Source organism: Lycium ferocissimum, chromosome 1 (genome assembly GCF_029784015.1).
Source record: "Lycium ferocissimum isolate CSIRO_LF1 chromosome 1, AGI_CSIRO_Lferr_CH_V1, whole genome shotgun sequence".
NCBI lineage: Eukaryota > Viridiplantae > Streptophyta > Magnoliopsida > Solanales > Solanaceae > Lycium > Lycium ferocissimum.
Window position 1 is genome coordinate 16,402,316 of NC_081342.1, and position 18,356 is coordinate 16,420,671.

At 38.1% G+C, this 18,356-nt stretch overlaps 1 protein-coding gene across 2 annotated transcripts; it reads left to right on the forward strand.

The window, feature by feature from the left end:
- The first annotated feature begins 1,931 nt into the window (after window positions 1-1,931).
- LOC132050300 (ABC transporter C family member 5) lies at window positions 1,932-12,098 on the forward strand. Of its 2 annotated transcripts, none has more exons than XM_059441500.1 (12): window positions 1,932-2,167; window positions 2,284-4,569; window positions 4,697-5,017; window positions 5,098-5,184; window positions 5,857-6,552; window positions 6,699-6,863; window positions 7,994-8,288; window positions 8,687-8,898; window positions 9,773-10,078; window positions 10,497-10,560; window positions 10,683-10,922; window positions 11,621-12,098. In XM_059441500.1, exons 2-12 carry the CDS (start codon window positions 2,476-2,478, stop codon window positions 11,731-11,733), a joined length of 4,593 nt encoding a protein of 1,530 aa, XP_059297483.1. In that variant the 5' UTR covers window positions 1,932-2,167; window positions 2,284-2,475; the 3' UTR covers window positions 11,734-12,098. The 2 variants fall into 2 exon arrangements, with proteins under 2 accessions (XP_059297483.1, XP_059297490.1); XM_059441507.1 differs by having other exon boundaries at window positions 1,932-2,163.
- The last annotated feature ends 6,258 nt before the right edge of the window (window positions 12,099-18,356 follow it).

The following is an 18,356-nucleotide window of genomic DNA, read 5'->3' on the forward strand; positions in this document are numbered from 1 at the left end:
TTTAAGTTTGAAAATATACTGTAATTTTTTGCCGAGGGGGTTCGGATGAACCCCCTGGATATAAGCTGGCTCCGCCCCTGTCTCCAATCTATCATTAATTTCGCCGCGTGTTTCGTCGATCAATACTATATTGTTTATGAATAACATACGCCATGACACTCGATCCCTCTTGAATCTGTCGTGCCAATTCATCCATCACCAAGATAAATAAAAGAGGGTCAAAAGCTTATTCCTAGCGCAACCCCATCTAGACTGGGAAGTGGTCTGAGTCTCTTCGAAATGTTCGATCTTGGCTCCATCGTACATGTCCTTAATCACTCTGTAGTACGCTACAAGTACACATCTAGACTCTAGGCATTTCCATATCAAGGTTTTCTCAGGATTTTATTGTATGTCTTTTCTAAGTCGATAACCAAACATACTATATTAAATTGAGATAGGACCAAGGCTAACACGGATACCAGTGACTGTTCCACTTTCATTATATATTGAAAAGAAAGACCAAAAAAACATAGTACTGGTCGGTGTGACAGCCTAGCCATTGTAATTGTACCAAACCGTTACGGAAAGCCAAAGGCGGTGGTCCTACTTTTAAGAAGCAAAAGAAAATCCAAATTGAGACGTTCGTGTTCATATCAAAATACAATAGAGCTACCTAATTGAGGACCATACTTCTTTTTCCTCCTTCTACTACCTTTTTTTCCTTTCATATGCTATCACACTCACATTCACGTCACCAATCCACAAACCTCCACACCCCCGACCTAGAAAGCACCCATGCCAATACAAACTTTATTAAATTAGAGGACCGTATGGTCAAAAACAATTTCCAAAATAAAATGTCACGATCGACAAAGTTATAATTTCTACCCAAGTAACCAAAAGATGTGGTATAGCTGCTCCTCTCTTAATCAGAGATCTCAGGTTCGAGTCCCGAGTAAGAAAAAATTTCTTGGTAGAAAGTGCTTCCCCGAATGAGCCCTACGCAGCGTGAATTTGAATACAGTCAGACTCTAATGTGTAAACCGAAAAAAAAATCTACACAAAATATGATTTCACAATAATTGATACAAATAGAAAGATCGAGTCATCAAAAACTTATCCTCACAATCTAGAGTCTCTCACACAATAATTGCGAATTTATTTTTTGTCGTTCCACTTTCCTAATTCTTCAATATTAGTGTTTCTTTTTAACATAAGAAATTTAGAATTCGAGTCACATAATTAATGAGAATCCTGTGGATAATAAGAGAAAATGCTGTTAATTTTCTTGAGCAGAATGACGAACCAAAAGGGAAATCAAAAGGTACATTCAAGAAGTAATATTTTTTTCTAAAATTATTTTCTAAACCCTACCTAAGAAATCTCAACAAACCTCTAGGAAATTCATGATAAGAAACTTCTGTATTCTCTCAAAGACATAATAAATGTTTAAAAACCCTAATATTTGTTTATGTGATAAATAATGAGGATGATCTCATACATATTACATAATGCTTGAGCATATTGTTTTATAGTAGGAATATTAATACTCTATTCTTCTTCCGAATCAGCTAACCATTATTCCTCTGTCTTCATTGGGATGACTCTTGGTCTTCATTTTTATCTTATACAATTAGTAAGTATCTATTTCTTTATCTTATATAATAAAATTTCCAACAAATTCAGAGTGATCTATTTCATATCACAAATATAGTTTATTTTAATGAGCACATAGGAAAGAGAACTTTGTTTTTATTCAAAATCTGAAAGAGTCCATCGGGACTAAAACTCTTCAAAGGTAAATAATGAATGATCACAGGTCATATAATTCCAAACATATTGCAGCAGCAGTAGAGTAAAATATTGTGTGCTACATTTCTGGTTTTTTTCTTTTATTTTTTCTAATCATTATTATTAATGTTACACCTATACGTATTTATATTAGTCACAGACTATACTGGATCTGTGTTTCTCTCTCTCTATAACTCATCATCACCTCACTAGTTGGTGAATGTGTTGCATTTTGTAGCTACTCTTTTTTCTCTCTATAATAATATAGTAGCTACATACATATACATACACTCTGTGTGTGTGTGTTTATCTCTATCTTTTTCTGGTTTGCAGAATTTGCCTCGACAATCTCAATACACAATTTTTCTGAGGAAAATACCAAAAACCCAGGTCAGTCTTTTGGATTTTCTATAATGGGTTTGTTTCAGATTTCAATTATCTTTTTTTTTTTTTTTTGTAGTATATGATATAACAACAATTTGTTTTCATGTGTTATGTGTCTTGCTGCAGATTCTTTCTCTCTCTCTGGGGTTACTTGTCATCATTTTTGGAGAATGGACACAACACAACATTGGTGAAATGAAATGAAATGCCCTTGACAAGATTCAACCTTTATTGCTCTTTAGTATTATACAATAATATCACAGGACACCCATCTTCAAAAAATTAATCTTTTTGTCCTAAAGATTGATACTTTCAGTGATGGGTATCAATCTTTTCTTCAAAACAGCTAAAATTTCTGATCACTTGGGTTTATTCTCAGTTTCAACAGCTTTTCAAGGTCTTAATTTCTTGGAGTTATCGTCTATTTGTGTCAACTTGACATTGTTTCTTGTTTTTCTCTTTATTGTATCTGCAAAACAGATATATCTTTGTGTTGGTCGGGTTCGATTTCGTAAGGATGATGATGGTAATTCAGTTCCTGGTAGGCATAGAAGTGATGCGGAAATACAAAGCATTGAGTTAGGTAGAGCTTATAAAGCTTCTCTTTTGTGTTGCTTTTATGTCTTGTTTGTGAATGTTGTTGTGTTAGGTTTTGATGGGGTTGGTTTGATAAGAAAAGCTGCACAAGGGAAAAGGGTGAATTGGATTTTGTTACTCTTTCCTGTAACTCAGAGTTTAGCTTGGATTGTCTTGAGTTTCAGTGCTCTTTATTGTAAGTACAAAGGCAATTCGAAATTCCCATTGTTGTTAAGGGTATGGTGGGTGGTGTCTTTTGTTATTTGTTTGTCTACTTTGTACTCTGATAGTAGAGGATTGGCAATTGAAGGGTCAAGGCATTTGAATTCTCATGTATTTGCAAATCTTGCTGCAACCCCTTGTCTTGCCTTTCTATGTTTTGTTGCTATTAGGGGTGTCACTGGTATAGAAGTAACTAGGAACTCTGATCTTCAGGAGCCATTGCTTCCTGAAGAAGAACCGGCATGTCTTAAAGTTACTCCTTACAGTGATGCGGGTCTTATTAGTTTGGCTACTCTTTCTTGGTTGAACCCACTTCTTTCGGTAGGCGCAAAGAGACCACTTGAACTGAAAGACATTCCGCTTCTTGCACAACGAGATCGTTCTAAGACAAATTATAAGGTACTAAATGCAAATTGGGAGAAGTTGAAGGCTGAAGATCCTTCAAAGCAGCCTTCTTTAGCTTGGGCAATTCTCAAATCTTTCTGGAAGGAGGCTGCTTGTAATGCAGTTTTTGCAGGGGTGAACACTTGTGTTTCTTATGTGGGTCCATACATGATTAGCTACTTCGTAGACTACCTAGCAGGAGTGGAGACGTTCCCTCATGAGGGATACATTTTGGCTGGAATATTCTTCACGGCGAAGTTGGTTGAGACCTTAACGACCCGCCAGTGGTATCTTGGGGTCGACATTTTGGGCATGCATGTGAGATCAGCTCTCACTGCAATGGTATATCGCAAGGGACTGAGGCTATCAAGTTCAGCAAGGCAAAGCCACACTAGTGGAGAGATTGTTAATTACATGGCAGTGGATGTTCAGAGAGTAGGAGACTACTCGTGGTATCTTCATGATATATGGATGCTGCCTCTTCAGATCATTCTAGCTCTCGCTATTTTGTATAAAAATGTTGGTATTGCATCTGTGGCAACTTTAGTTGCCACCATTATTTCTATTGTTGCAACCGTCCCACTAGCTAGGGTTCAGGAAGATTATCAAGATAAACTAATGGGTGCCAAGGACGATAGGATGAGAAAGACTTCTGAGTGCCTCAGGAACATGAGGATTCTCAAATTGCAAGCATGGGAGGATAGGTATAGATTAATGCTAGAGGAAATGCGGAATGTGGAATTCAAGTATCTTCGAAAGGCTCTGTACTCTCAAGCTTTCATCACCTTCATTTTCTGGAGCTCCCCTATATTTGTTTCAGCTGTTACTTTTGGCACTTGCATACTATTGGGTGGTCAGCTTACGGCAGGAAGTGTTCTTTCTGCTTTGGCGACTTTCAGGATCCTCCAAGAACCACTTAGGAATTTTCCTGACTTGGTGTCAATGATGGCTCAGACAAAAGTATCCCTTGATCGGATTACTGGATTTCTGCAAGAGGAAGAGTTGCAGGAAGATGCAACCATTGTGCTGCCTCGGGACATCACAAATGTGGCAATAGAAATTAAAGATAGTGAGTTTTGCTGGGATCCGTCTTCTTCAAGTCCAACATTGGTAGGCATAAAATTAAGGGTAGAAAAGGGCATGCGTGTTGCTGTCTGTGGCGTTGTTGGCTCAGGAAAATCAAGCTTCCTTTCTTGCATCCTTGGTGAGATTCCCAAAATCTCTGGTGAAGTAAGTCAAATTAAAGACGTTTCTCACTGTTTTTTTCTTGGATTTTCAAAATATCCAATTTTGGGTATATGGGGGAAGCTCTAATCAGCATTTTTTGTTGTGGTTTTACCTTTTCTATTTGTGTTAGGTTAGAATATGTGGAAACGCTGCTTATGTCTCACAGTCAGCTTGGATACAATCTGGCACTATAGAAGATAATATCCTTTTCGGTAGCCCGATGGATAAGGCAAAATATAAGGCCGTGATTCATGCTTGTTCTTTGAAAAAGGACTTGGAGCTTTTCTCACATGGAGATCTGACTATTATTGGTGATAGAGGCATCAATCTTAGTGGTGGCCAAAAGCAACGTGTGCAACTTGCCAGGGCACTTTATCAGGACGCTGATATATATTTACTTGATGATCCTTTTAGTGCTGTTGATGCACACACTGGGTCAGAATTATTTAAGGTTATGCTTAGCTGTTGCTTAATCATTTCTACTACTCAATTAGAAGGAAATTGGCTGAATGTGCAATTATTTTACTGCAGGAGTACATCCTAACAGCACTAGCAACAAAAACAGTGGTTTTTGTTACTCACCAAGTTGAATTTTTGCCAGCTGCTGACGTGATATTGGTAGGTGGTGTATTCTTTCATGATTATCTAATGCCACTTCTTGTCCTGTCTGATTGTGTGCAAAATGTTCCGCTAATAGTTTGAAGGCATCTATTAAAACTGCTAGCATTGTTTTGTCAAGTGTATCCTCATTTCGTCGTCCCATCATGGTTTTTTGTACTATGTATCAGTGAAAAAATGAGATGAAAGTTGAGGCTAACAGGTCAGAAAAGGTGATTTTTTATTTATCTGTGCTTGTACTAAAAGCATGGTATATAGTTCTTTCAGCTTCTAAGTCTTAATTGTACTAAAAGCATGGTATATATTCTTTTCTGCTTTGAAAATAACACTGAACTAAATCTCATGTGTTATAGCTTACAACTGTGTCTGCTAAGTGGTAGTGTGCAAGAAATATCAACAATAATGTCTTGTCTTACATTTTTAGCCATTTTCTTTCCTGGAGATCATATAGTCAAAGTGTACTTGGCATCTCTAGCCAATGTTACTCATTTTTACTCAAGATGCACACTTCTAATGTATACTACAGTCTAAAGAGACTTACACTTGGGCCTTCCCTTTTACATTCTAAAATGATGAAGAGAAGAAAACTGTCAAACTTGATGGTAAACGTCTTTTTTGGTTAATATTAGGGCACCACCAATTCCCAAATGACTTTTTAGCTTCCTTTCACAGGTCCTGAAGGAAGGTCGTATCTGTCAATGTGGAAAGTATGATGAACTTCTGCAAGCAGGGACTGATTTCAATGCTTTGGTTTCAGCTCATCATGAAGCAATTGAAGCTATGGATTTTCCGAACCAATTTTCTGAAGAGTTGGATAAAGATCCTTCGGCTGGTGGTTCTGCTTTAGTGACTAAAGAATGTGATTCAGTCGAAAAGAGTATTGACACTCTTGCAAAGGAAGTACAAGAAGGTATCTCAGCTCTTGATAAGAAGGCAATCAAAGAGAAAAAGAAAGCTAAAAGATTGAGAAAAAAGCAGCTAGTTCAGGAAGAGGAACGGGAGAGGGGAAAAGTTAGCATGAAAGTTTATCTGTCATATATGGCGGCTGCTTATAAGGGCTTGTTGATTCCACTTATCATTCTTGCACAGACATTATTTCAGGTGCTTCAAATAGCTAGTAGCTGGTGGATGGCTTGGGCAAATCCACAAACTCCAGGGGACAGTCCTAGGGTGACAAGTGTGGTGCTTATTGTTGTTTATATGGCCCTTGCTTTTGGAAGCTCGTGGTTTATCTTTGTTAGAGCACTCCTGGTTGCTACATTTGGTCTAGAGGCTGCACAGAAATTATTTTTGAAAATGCTGAGAACAGTCTTTAGGGCTCCAATGTCTTTCTTTGACTCCACACCAGCAGGGAGGATATTGAATCGCGTATGTCCAAGTATTGTTATTGCTTAATATTCGTTTTAATGCAATCTTCTGCTTAGTTGGTTTTCCATGATTCTCCTTCCTTGCCTTCTTAATTCCCTATTTTTTGGGTAGAGCAATTTTTCTAAGGGATTCTTATGATTTACCAGGTGTCGATTGATCAAAGCGTGGTTGATCTTGATATTCCTTTCAGACTTGGGGGCTTTGCTTCAACTACAATTCAGCTTATTGGTATTGTTGGTGTCATGACAAAAGTTACCTGGCAAGTTTTACTACTTGTTGTCCCGATGGCGATTTCTTGCCTATGGATGCAGGTAACTGAAGGGACAGATAATTTTTAACCTTTAAACATAAGTTCAGCAAATCCTTTGCTTTGGTTATACATCTAAGAACTCAACGATTATCTAGTGATACAGTCTCTTTCTCCTATCTCTCTCTCTCTCTCTCTCTCTCTCACGCACACACACACACACGACATATTTTCTTTCTGTCAATGTGCTAGTTCATCCTAAAAGTTTTCTCCCATTAACTAATACAACGTAAAAGTAGAACATCTTTGGCTAAATCTTGGAGGTTCTTTGTCAAGAGGGTTTTTGGTGAGATATTTTTGTACTTCTAATAGTCATTTGTACTTCTAATATTCATCCTAGAAGTTTTCTCCCATTAACTAATACAACGTAAAAGTAGAACATCTTTGGCTAAATCTTGGAGGTTCTTTGTCAAGAGGGTTTTTGGTGAGATATTTTTGTACTTCTAATATTCATTTGTGTAAACTTACATCAATAACATCTTATCCTTTGTTATCAAAACCGGAACATCTAATCCTTCATGTGGAGTGTTTTCTTGAAGAATTCTTGTTTTTGGGTTTGTCATTTTTTAGTGCTGAACATATTTCATAGAAAAAATATATTTGACCCCGAATAGGAAGCAATATATGTTTGTAAAGGGTGCTAGTTTGCAGGAATTCTACCAACTTCATCTCCGTATATTTCTCCACTAGCAAGTGAATTCTACTTTCTAGGTTGCCCTTTTAAATTTTATTTCGTTCTCTAAGGATGACTTTGCTGCTTATGAAATTGATCTTGCAACTATCTGTAATATAAGAATATTTTCCTAGTGCCACTATCTAGTTGGGTAGGCGAGGTAAATGAGGACATTTGGTGCGTAATTAGAGTTTTAAGGACTGCTTTTCTAGTTTTACCTCTACTCGAACCATCTGCTAGAGTATTACTCTCAAAAAATATATGTTTGTTCTATTTATTTTCCACTATCAGCCACCAATCCCTTGCAGTAGTTGAAATAATTCATACATGCAAGTTTTGGGCTCACAGTTCTGCGTCGTCCAGTTCTCAACTTATTACATTTAAAGATTTTGAGTGTGCTTTATTTTATTCTAGCATAAAAAAGGGGAAGGGTAATATTTATTGTGATAAAATATGTGCAGAAATACTATATGGCTTCATCAAGGGAACTAGTTCGGATTGTTAGCATCCAAAAATCTCCAATCATCCATCTTTTTGCTGAGTCAATTGCTGGAGCTGCAACGATCAGAGGTTTTGGCCAAGAAAAGAGATTTATGAAGAGGAACCTTTATCTCTTGGATTGTTTTGCTCGACCATTCTTCTGCAGTCTTGCAGCAATTGAATGGCTTTGCCTACGCATGGAGTTGCTTTCTACATTTGTCTTTGCTTTCTGCATGGTTTTACTTGTGAGCTTTCCTCAGGGAAGCATAGATCCTAGTAAGTACATTATAGTTATTCCATGTAACGTCCTTGCAAGTACTTTACTATGTAATGAGAATCCTGCTTCAAGTCTTGATCGTTTAATGAACCTTCAAGTTGATAATAGTTTTGATTTTATTGTGCATTAGAACCCCGTAATTATCTACAAGCAATTCATAAACATTGAAAAGAATGTAACTGAGGTCAATCTATTTCAAAATGTGAAAAGAAGAATTTGAGTGGTGTCGCCTTATTCCGACATTAATAATGATTCATGTCATAAGAAGATGTTGGAACTACTTATCAAAAAAGTCGGAACTATTTTGTGAAATATTGCAAGAGGGGCAACTATTTTTGACTTACAGATTAGTAGAATCGACATCATCGTTTTAATCATCATGTATCTACTCCCATAGGTATGGCAGGCCTTGCTGTGACATATGGCCTAAACTTGAATGCACGCCTTTCACGATGGATACTCAGTTTCTGCAAGCTTGAAAACAAGATTATTTCCATAGAAAGGATTCATCAATACTGCCATATTCCTAGTGAGGCCCCACCAATTATTGAACCTCGTCCCCCATTGTCATGGCCAGAAGAAGGAACCATTGAACTGATTGATTTAAAGGTATGCACGATTTGTATTTCCGTTGTGTTGCATATAGTTTTCTTGTTTTTAGGACATCATACTGGCGTTGAAACTCAATAATATAAAACTAACTTATGATATTACTGTGGTCCGAGTTTTTCCTTTTTTTTGGTTGAAATTTTTATCATTAAGCCTTTAATATTATGTAGTTGTATGAACGTATGAGGTTTTGGTAATGACACTCAAACTTCCTTGTTTTAGCGGGAAAGTGAAAATTATATCTTTGTAAGAGCTTTTGTTAGCTCCCTAACCCTGACTTAGCAGTGGTCTTGGTGGCACATTTTGACTGTTTCTACAGGTTTTTGCTCAGTTTCAGCTTCATGTAGTTATGTCCTTAAGCTAACTGTTAGATGTTTTGTAACTCTGCATCTTCTTGATGCCTTTCTAATGCAATTTATTTACTTCATCAAAAAAAATTTTTTTGGTAAGAGCTAAAGCACATAGAATCAGATGATAAGGGGGAGGAATACTGTTGATAGTACTAAGAGAAACAGTCAACAGGAGATAGTGACATTGAACTGCAAATGTTTCATGTCTTTGCTTTTTCATTCTCATTCACCGTCTTCAACCTCAGTAAACTGCAACTGTTTCAAATCTGTGTTTTCATATCCATTCACCGTCTTAGCATGCATTTTAGGTAAATAACGTCGGGATGCAGTCAAATGTCATGCCTAGTTCATGAAAGTTTTTAAAAGCTAATACCACTAATGAAGTAATGATGCAAAAGTTTGTCAAACACTGTTGGACTTGGGAATGGACATCGGTGGTGCTCATGGAAACAACTTGTAATACGCTTACCTTCCACCCTAATATCAGGGAAAGAGAAAGCTAATGACTATTTTATTCCTCTTAGGTTCGTTATAAGGAGAGTCTTCCAGTTGTGCTTCACGGTGTATCCTGCAAATTTCCTGGAGGAAAGAAAATTGGAATTGTGGGGCGCACGGGTAGTGGCAAATCTACTCTGATTCAGGCCTTATTCAGATTGCTCGAACCAGAAGGTGGCAAAATAATTATAGACAATATTGATATTTCAACCGTTGGCCTTCATGACCTTCGTAGTCGCTTGAGTATAATTCCCCAAGATCCAACATTATTTGAAGGGACAATTCGGGACAACCTTGACCCACTTGATGAACATTCAGATCTAGAAATATGGCAGGTAATATTTGATTTTCTTTTCTCCCTGTTACCTACACATTATTTTAGAGGCTGAGATTTTTTTAATTAGACTGATGTGACGTTTTGAAACAAAGAAATAAAGAGGTTTTAACATTCCAATTTACGAGGAGATTCTCAATCTAATGATTCGCTCGTCATAGACACCAGATCAGCTAGCAGAATTAATGCTCCTACATTATTTCAGCTCTCAAATATTTTACTTCTTAAGCTTTTAGTTGTAGGTTCACAGATTGTTTCGAGTAATATTACCTACTTCTTCCTAATCTTGATGTTGCTCCTGAACTTGACTTTCCGAAACTGGTTCTCTTTTTTTTTCTGTATGTAGAAGCTGAAGCCATTAGTGGATCATGTCTACTTTATGACACTGACAGCAGTTTGGTATTCTTTTTTCCCTTTAGGCACTTGAGAAATCCCAGCTTGGAGAGATTGTGAGGCAAAAAGATCAAAAGCTTGACACACCAGGTATGTGTTATGTTAGATTGGACTGAAACATGCAATACTGACAGTGATGGAGCCTTTTCCATATCTTTTTCGGTTTTCTTTTGAGTTCTGATGAAATATTTTGTCACACTGTTGCCTGGCAGTCTTGGAGAACGGAGAAAATTGGAGTGTGGGCCAGCGACAACTTGTATCTCTTGGGCGGGCTTTACTTAAACAAGCCAGAATTTTGGTGCTTGATGAAGCGACTGCCTCGGTTGACTCAGCAACAGATAACCTCATCCAGAAGATTATTAGGACAGAGTTTAAGGACTGCACTGTTTGTACCATTGCACATCGTATCCCTACAGTTATTGACAGTGATCTTGTTCTGGTCCTCAGTGATGGTGCGTTTTCTATACTTCGTTTGTTTTTGGTAGAAATGGGTCATGGGTGTCAAGAAGACTATATAAGAGGAAATGTTGTAGTAGTATTCGTCTTGGTTTGCCTCATCATTAATTATGTTTTTTGTTTATTATGTTGAATTCTCAAATCATCATTACCATATTGTGACCCCCTCTCTAAAAAGATCTTTCCTGCACTTCCCCCACCCCTCCTCCCTCCAAAAAAAAAAAAAAGAAAAGAAACCCACAAAAAAGAGGTTTTACAGAGGATGAGTAGTATACCAGAGCCGGGATTTTTTAGCTTATAGGTTCTGGATTATAATTATTTGGTTTATTGGGTTCTTGATAGATTATTTGTACAAATTAAATGAATTTCTTAACACAAATATAGGGTTTGAGCCAAAACTAGTGGGTTCTGCCGCACCCATGCTACCATTGTAGCCCCGCCTCTGAGTAGTATGTGTGCGAGATTGTGCGTATGTTTCTTTTCTTGTTGACCAATTGTCATGAGGTAGTTATATAGTTTTGCCATATCTAGTGTTTTCCCCTTCCCACAGCCGAATACCAAATTAAAAAAGTTGTCAGTTATGTTGAAAGTGTAGTATTCTCTTATCTAGGACCAGGTTTCTGATAAGTAACATGATCTGAATGCCTGTCACGTTGAAATAGCTTGAGCTTGATAAAATTCATTGCCTATGCAGGTCGAGTGGCTGAATTCGATACTCCAGCACGACTCTTAGAGGACAAATCTTCTATGTTTCTCAAGTTAGTGTCAGAGTACTCATCAAGATCAAATGGCATGCCCGATTTTTAATTTGGGTAGCAAGCCTGAAGATTTTGATGGGAAAGCGAGAACAGCAGAACGCCAGAGGAAATGCGAACTGGCTCCCCAACTGCTGCTTCATTGGGCTAGAGAACGATAAATGGGTGAAGGGGTATCTGCAGTACAAACAGCACACGGGAACTACATGTTGAAATTAGTTTCCGAGGTAGAGGCCATGCTCAATTCTTCTGTAGGTATGATGGGAATTCATGCATTGCCCGGCATACTCTGTGTAACATAAAATAAGCTGGGCAGATGAGGTTGGTAATAAGTAGGAAGAGAAAAATTGTGACGGCAATTTGTATCTGACATGAACTGGATTTCACGAGAAGCAAATTTTGATCTGTTTCTAATCTTGTAGAGGGACTAACTCAACTTTAGTGCCTACTTTCCTGAAATTGGTCACCTTTCCATATTTATTTGTTTTGCAGTACAGTAAGTGGTTTACCTCTGCACTTTAGGCAGGGACAAATTAGTTTATTTTCCTCTCTTTCCTTATTCTAAATCAGTCCATGTAAATTATTTCTATAGACGAGCTTCTATTTTTTAAGGGAATTGTTAATTTTGAGCAACCAATCTGAAAGTATCGTTAATCTCTTCACAACATTTATTTGCCTTGCATTTCATGACGCATGACTTAGACAAGACAACTGGAGGAGAAGGAGATCACACTGTATAAAAAGTTTTAGTTTGTGAAAAGGAGGTAAAAAATGTCCAACATCTGATTCATACACTCAATGGGGTTATGGAGTATGTTTATGAACTTTTAAAGTTGGTGATGCTCAAGACCTCATAATACTCTTCTTTTGTGGGTGATTTCAAAAAGGATACTAAGAAACTTGGCATGCCGTTCCCTGTGCATTACTTGAGTGTAGTGCTTAAAAGAAATGGTCACTCACCGTAACTCAAACTCAAATTAACTCATGATATGAGGATGTTCGGAGATTACTCTCAAACAATGTGGAAAAATAGCACAATAGATATTTTAATTAAACAAGCGATTCCTGCATTACTTTCTTTTCTTTGGTATTCAATCTATAGATGCTGCGGGACATAAACTTTGCGGGCATATATTAGGCACTGTATTATGCAGGTCTTGCAAATGGAGTACACACTTTCATATTACTTGCAATTCGAAATAGAACCTTCAACAGAAGCATCTTTTTCTAAAGTAATTGCTAAATCTTTTACCGTTACTCAGTAATTTCTGTTAATAGCTACATATTAGTGGAGTAGTAATATTTTATGAGCGAAGGAACCATAACATCTGTAGATGAATTTCTTCAATTTCACCTGGTGTTTATAGCAAAGGGTAAGTTGCCGATTATTAAGTATCAAGGAGTATAATAGAAGCAAATCGTAAATGGTCAATCTACATTCGACAAACAATACATACTTCTCCGTCCCAATTGGGCACGAAGTTTAAGTTCAGTTCTGTTTTATATGAATTCTTTTTCTTTAATGCTTTTCTAAGAGCTCTGACGGTTCTTCTGGAGATTAGTTGATACGAGAGCAGCTTGGAGAGGTTGTACCTGCAGCTCTGAAGGGAATCCAATGGGTAGTTAGCTAGTTAAATAGGAAGAATGGGAAATACTGTTAAGTCCCACTTTAGTTTTAGAATAACTTTCAGGAATTGCACTTTACTCCCTGAATTTAAATGCCTGTTAGCTATTTCAGTCCAGTTAAGTTAGTTATATTGGGCAGAGCATTAGGCCAGTTGTCTTGTCCTTTTCTCCTTTATATTGTACTGTTCCCTTCCATTTTGAGTATGAAAGATATACACTCTTAATTTTGCCCTAGTTTATCTTCTCCTTTTTAGCTGTAGCCTTAGTTATTTGTTCTTAAATTTCTGCCCTTCTATCAGTGGTATCAGAGCACTTCTCTGGCCCTGTGAGTTTCGATGACAACTGAAACAAATGAGGTGTTAAATATGCTGCAAAAGATGGCACAAGATATGGCCAAATTCAGCAGCAGGCAAGATCTTATGGAAGCTAACTAGGAAATGGCCATTAAAAACCAGGAAAGAGCTCTCAAGGAGCTTGGTGATGTTGTTCAAGTTGGGAGGAGGCCTGAAAGAGATAAACAACTGCCTGTTGGAGAGGAGCTATACTCACCTTCTGATTCTCGACTAAATATGAGTAGTTCTTCAGCTCAAAGGGTAAGATCTTCAACACCTAATCTTAGTACTATTTCTCAGAGTTTAGCTTCACTACCTCAGATTTTTCCCAATCAACCTGTTTCCCACTCCCATGTTTTACATAGCCAAGCTCAAACCAGTCACTATAACACCAATATACAACCCTTATTTCACCAAAACTCTCAACCCCAAACAACGCCCCTATCCATACCCATGTCCCAGTTTTTTTCTATGATGAATCTTTTACTTCACAATTCTCACCCTCAATCCCCTTTATACCAAGCAGGAATACAGTACCCAACTTCTTCAAACTATCAAAACTATCCTTATCCCACTTACTATAACCAAAATACACAGATCCCTCAACCTATATACCACCATATGCCTTATGTAGCCAATACATCACCCATGCCTCAACAGAATTTACCTCTTCAATACAACCAATACCTCTCTTACCAGCCTAACCACCACACCCTCTTACCCTCTCCCACTTTCACCAAATACACCAAGATTGAATTTCCAAATTTTTCTGGTGAGGATCTTAGGACTTGGTTATACAAGGTGGAACAATTTTTCTCTGTTGACATTCCTATGCATCAGAGGTTGAGGTTAGTAGCAATACACTTTGATGGGGATGCTTTGCAATGGCACCAAGGTTTTATCAGGAACAGGTCACACCTGCCTATTCCATCATCGGAAGAGTATGTATATGCCCTAGCAGACATATTTGGGGCTAACTATTCAGACCCCATGACTGAACTCATGAATGTTAAGCATACTAGTTCTGTCAAAGAGTACCAAAGAGCTTTTGATAGTGTGATGACCAGGATTAACTTATCAGTAGACTATGCTATCAGCATATTTTTGAACAATTTGAAGCCTGAGATTAGTAATCTTTGTTAAAACAGGAAATCCTAGTACACTGCCCCAAGCTTATCAATTAGCTAGATTACATGAGTCGAGTTTTCTTTGCTCAAAGTAAAGCTATGAAAAACAATTTTACAACCCGCAACTACTCAGCTCCAAAGGCTCATTTTCAGGGGTATGGGAGTAGTGGAACCTCCGGAAACAATACATTCTCCAAAAACACCACATTCAACAAACCAGTGACTGCTAATTTTGATACCTATAAAAGGAGGAGGTTAACTCCAACTGAAATGGATGAGAAAAGAGCTCAAGGGCTATGTTTTACTTGTGATGAAAAGTTTGTACCTGGACACAAATGCAAGGCCAAGAGACACTTGTACTCTATAGAGATTGAAGGAGAGGCACTGTTACTTGAAGAGGAGGACCTGGAAGAAGTGGTAGAAGAGGAGCAAGAGCAGGAAGAAGAACCTGTGCAGCATGTGAAATATCCTTACAAGCTCTTAATGGGGTTAGGGGATATAAGACCTTGAGGATTCAAGGATTTTCTGAGAAAAATCCTATAACTGTTCTCATTGACTGTGGTTCCACACACAACTTTATTAATGAACAAGCTGCTCAGAGGATAGGATGTCAATTTCACTCAATTAACCCTCAAGATGTTTCTGTAGCTGATGGGAGGGTTATTCAATCTGTAAGGGGCAGTAAACAGTTCAAGTGGCTCATGCATGGTACCATGTTCCAGGATGATTTTCTAGTGTTGCCAATAAGAAGTTGTGATGTGGTGTTGGGTATCCAATGGCTATGCAAGCTAGGGGATATTCACATGAACTTTGAGAAGCTATTTATGCAGTTCATGTATCAAGGGAAGTCTGTCTCATTACATGGTAGTTATCCTTCCTTCAAAACTGTGGATGCTAAGGCCCTAAACAAGATCTCCATTGACACTGCTCAAATTTTTATGATCAAGGTTTGTACTAAAGAACCTGATGAAACTGAAGGTCAATAGGAGATGGAGGAGAGGCCTATGGAAATACAAATGTTGTTGAGTGACTATCAAGGAGTTTTTCAGGAGCCTAAGCAACTGTCTCCCTCAAGGAGAGTGTTTGATCATCACATTCCCTTGATAGAGGGCAGTCAACCTATTAATACAAGACCATACAGGTATTCACCAATTTAGAAAGATGTTATTGAATAAATGATTCAAGAACTTTTGGATCAAGGGGTGATACAATATAGTTCCAGTTCTTATGCTTCCCCTGTGGTTTTGGTGGGAAAGAAGGATGGTTCCTGGAGATTATGTGTAGATTACATGGCCCTAAATAAAGTGACTATCAAAGACAAGTTACCAATCCCTATTATTGAAGAGTTCTTTGGAAAAGTTGGGGGGGCTCTCAAGTTTACTCAAAAATAGACCTAAGAGCAGGATATCACCAAACCAGGATGGCACCTTCTGATGTTAAGAAAACAGCTTTTAAAACACACTCAGGGCACTATGAGTACTTGGTCATGCCTTTTGGGTTGACTAATTCTCCTTCCAGTTTTCAGGGCCTAATGAACCACATTTTCCAAAAACATTTAAGGAAGCTTATTCTAGTTTTTTTTTTTTATGACATATTGGTATTCAGTAAGAGTATTAAGGAGCATGTGCAGCACCTCAATATTACCTTTGACTTGTTAGTTCAGCACCAGCTCTTTGCTAAAGAAACTAAATGTGTGTTTGCAGCAAGGAGGGTAGAATACTTGGGTCACTATATCTCTGCTAAAGGGGTATCTACTGACCCAAAGAAAGTAGAGGTTATCCAGTCATGACCTAAACCACTTAACCTCAAATAGTTAAGGGGTTTCTTAGGATTGGCTGGATACTATAGGAGATTTATAAGAGGGTATGGTGTTATCAGCAAGCCCCTAACTGACCTACTCAGGAAGGATAGTTTCAAGTGGTCTGATCAAGCTACCATGACCTTTGATGAGCTTAAGAAGGTTTTAACTACAGCACCAGTGCTTATACTTCCTGGTTTTTCTATTTCATTCATGGTGGAAACGGATGCTTCTAGCATGGGCATTGGGGTAGTATTAATGCAGAAAGGGCAACCTACTGCTTATTTAAGCAAAGGACTATCTCCTAGACATCAAACATTATCAGCATATGACAAAGATCTGCTAGCACTTGTGATGGCTGTTAACAAGTGGAGTCAATATCTAACTTGCAGGCCTTTTACAGTGAAAACTGATCAAAAGGCACTCAAGTTTCTTTTGGAGCAGAAGTTACACACTGGTTCCCAACTCAAATGGATAACCAAGCTCATGCAATATGACTTTGTCATTGAGTACAAGAAAGGGAAGGAAAATAAAGTAGCAGATGCACTTTCAAAGCTGCCTTTGGTAGAATTTCTTTGCTTTAACTTTATCAACTGTTAAGACTGATCTTTTGAAACTGATAATGCAAAGCTGGGCACTAGATGAAGAGCTCACTAATATCATCCATGCTCTAAAAGAAGGAGAGGAGATTCAAGGATACTCTTTTGTGCATGAACAGTTGAGAAAAAATGGGAAACTAGTCATAGGTCCTGACAAACAACTCAGAGAGGACATTGTTCAACTTTGGCATGGTTTACCAGTAGGAGGGCATTCTGGTATTGAACCTACATATAGGAGGGTGGCTGCACTATTTTATTGGAAAGGCATGAGAGAGGATATTCAGGTCCACATCAAGTCTTGTGACATCTGTCAAAGACATAAATACGAGACCACTCCTTATCCTGGCTTGATACAACCTCTTAAATTCCCTAAAACTGCTTGGAGCAGCATCAGTATGGACTTCATAGAGGGCTTACCTAAGTCAAAAGGGAAGACAGTTATATGGGTAATAGTGGATAGGTTGACAAAATATGCCCACTTCATTGGTCTTTCCCATCCATACTCAGCCAATGACATAGCCAAACTATTCATGGAGCATATTTACAAATTGCATGGTGTACCAGAGGACATAGTGAGTGATAGAGATCCAATATTCACAAGCAAAGTTTGGCAGGAGCTTTTTGGTATGATGGGGGTCACTCTTAGTACTTCTACTGCCTACCACCCCCAAAGTGATGGACAAACTGGGGTAGTCAATAGGTGTCTTGAAACATACCTCAGATGCTTCTGTTCTGATTCTCAGGCAGATTGGTTCTCATATCTAGCATCAGCTGAGTGGTGGCACAATACCACTTTCCACTGTTCTATCCAAACTACACCTTATGAAGCTCTGTATGGGCAAGCTCCACCACTGCATTTGCCTTATGCAGTAGGGGATTCTGGACTTGAGGAAGTGGATAGGAGTCTTTTGACTAGAGAATTTAAGTATCAGTTGCTGCAATATCATTTGCAAAGGGCTCAACAAAGAATGGTTGGACAGGCTAATAAACACAAGTTAGATAGACAATTTCAGGAGGGGGATTGGGTATACCTTAAAATTCAACCCTATAGACAATTGTCCATGTCAGGATCCCATTTTACCAAATTATCTGCTAAATACTATGGCCCCTATCAAATTCTTGAAAAGATAGGAGTTGTAGCCTACAAACTTTCTCTTCACCCCAGCTTCTTCTACACCCCACATTTCACGTTT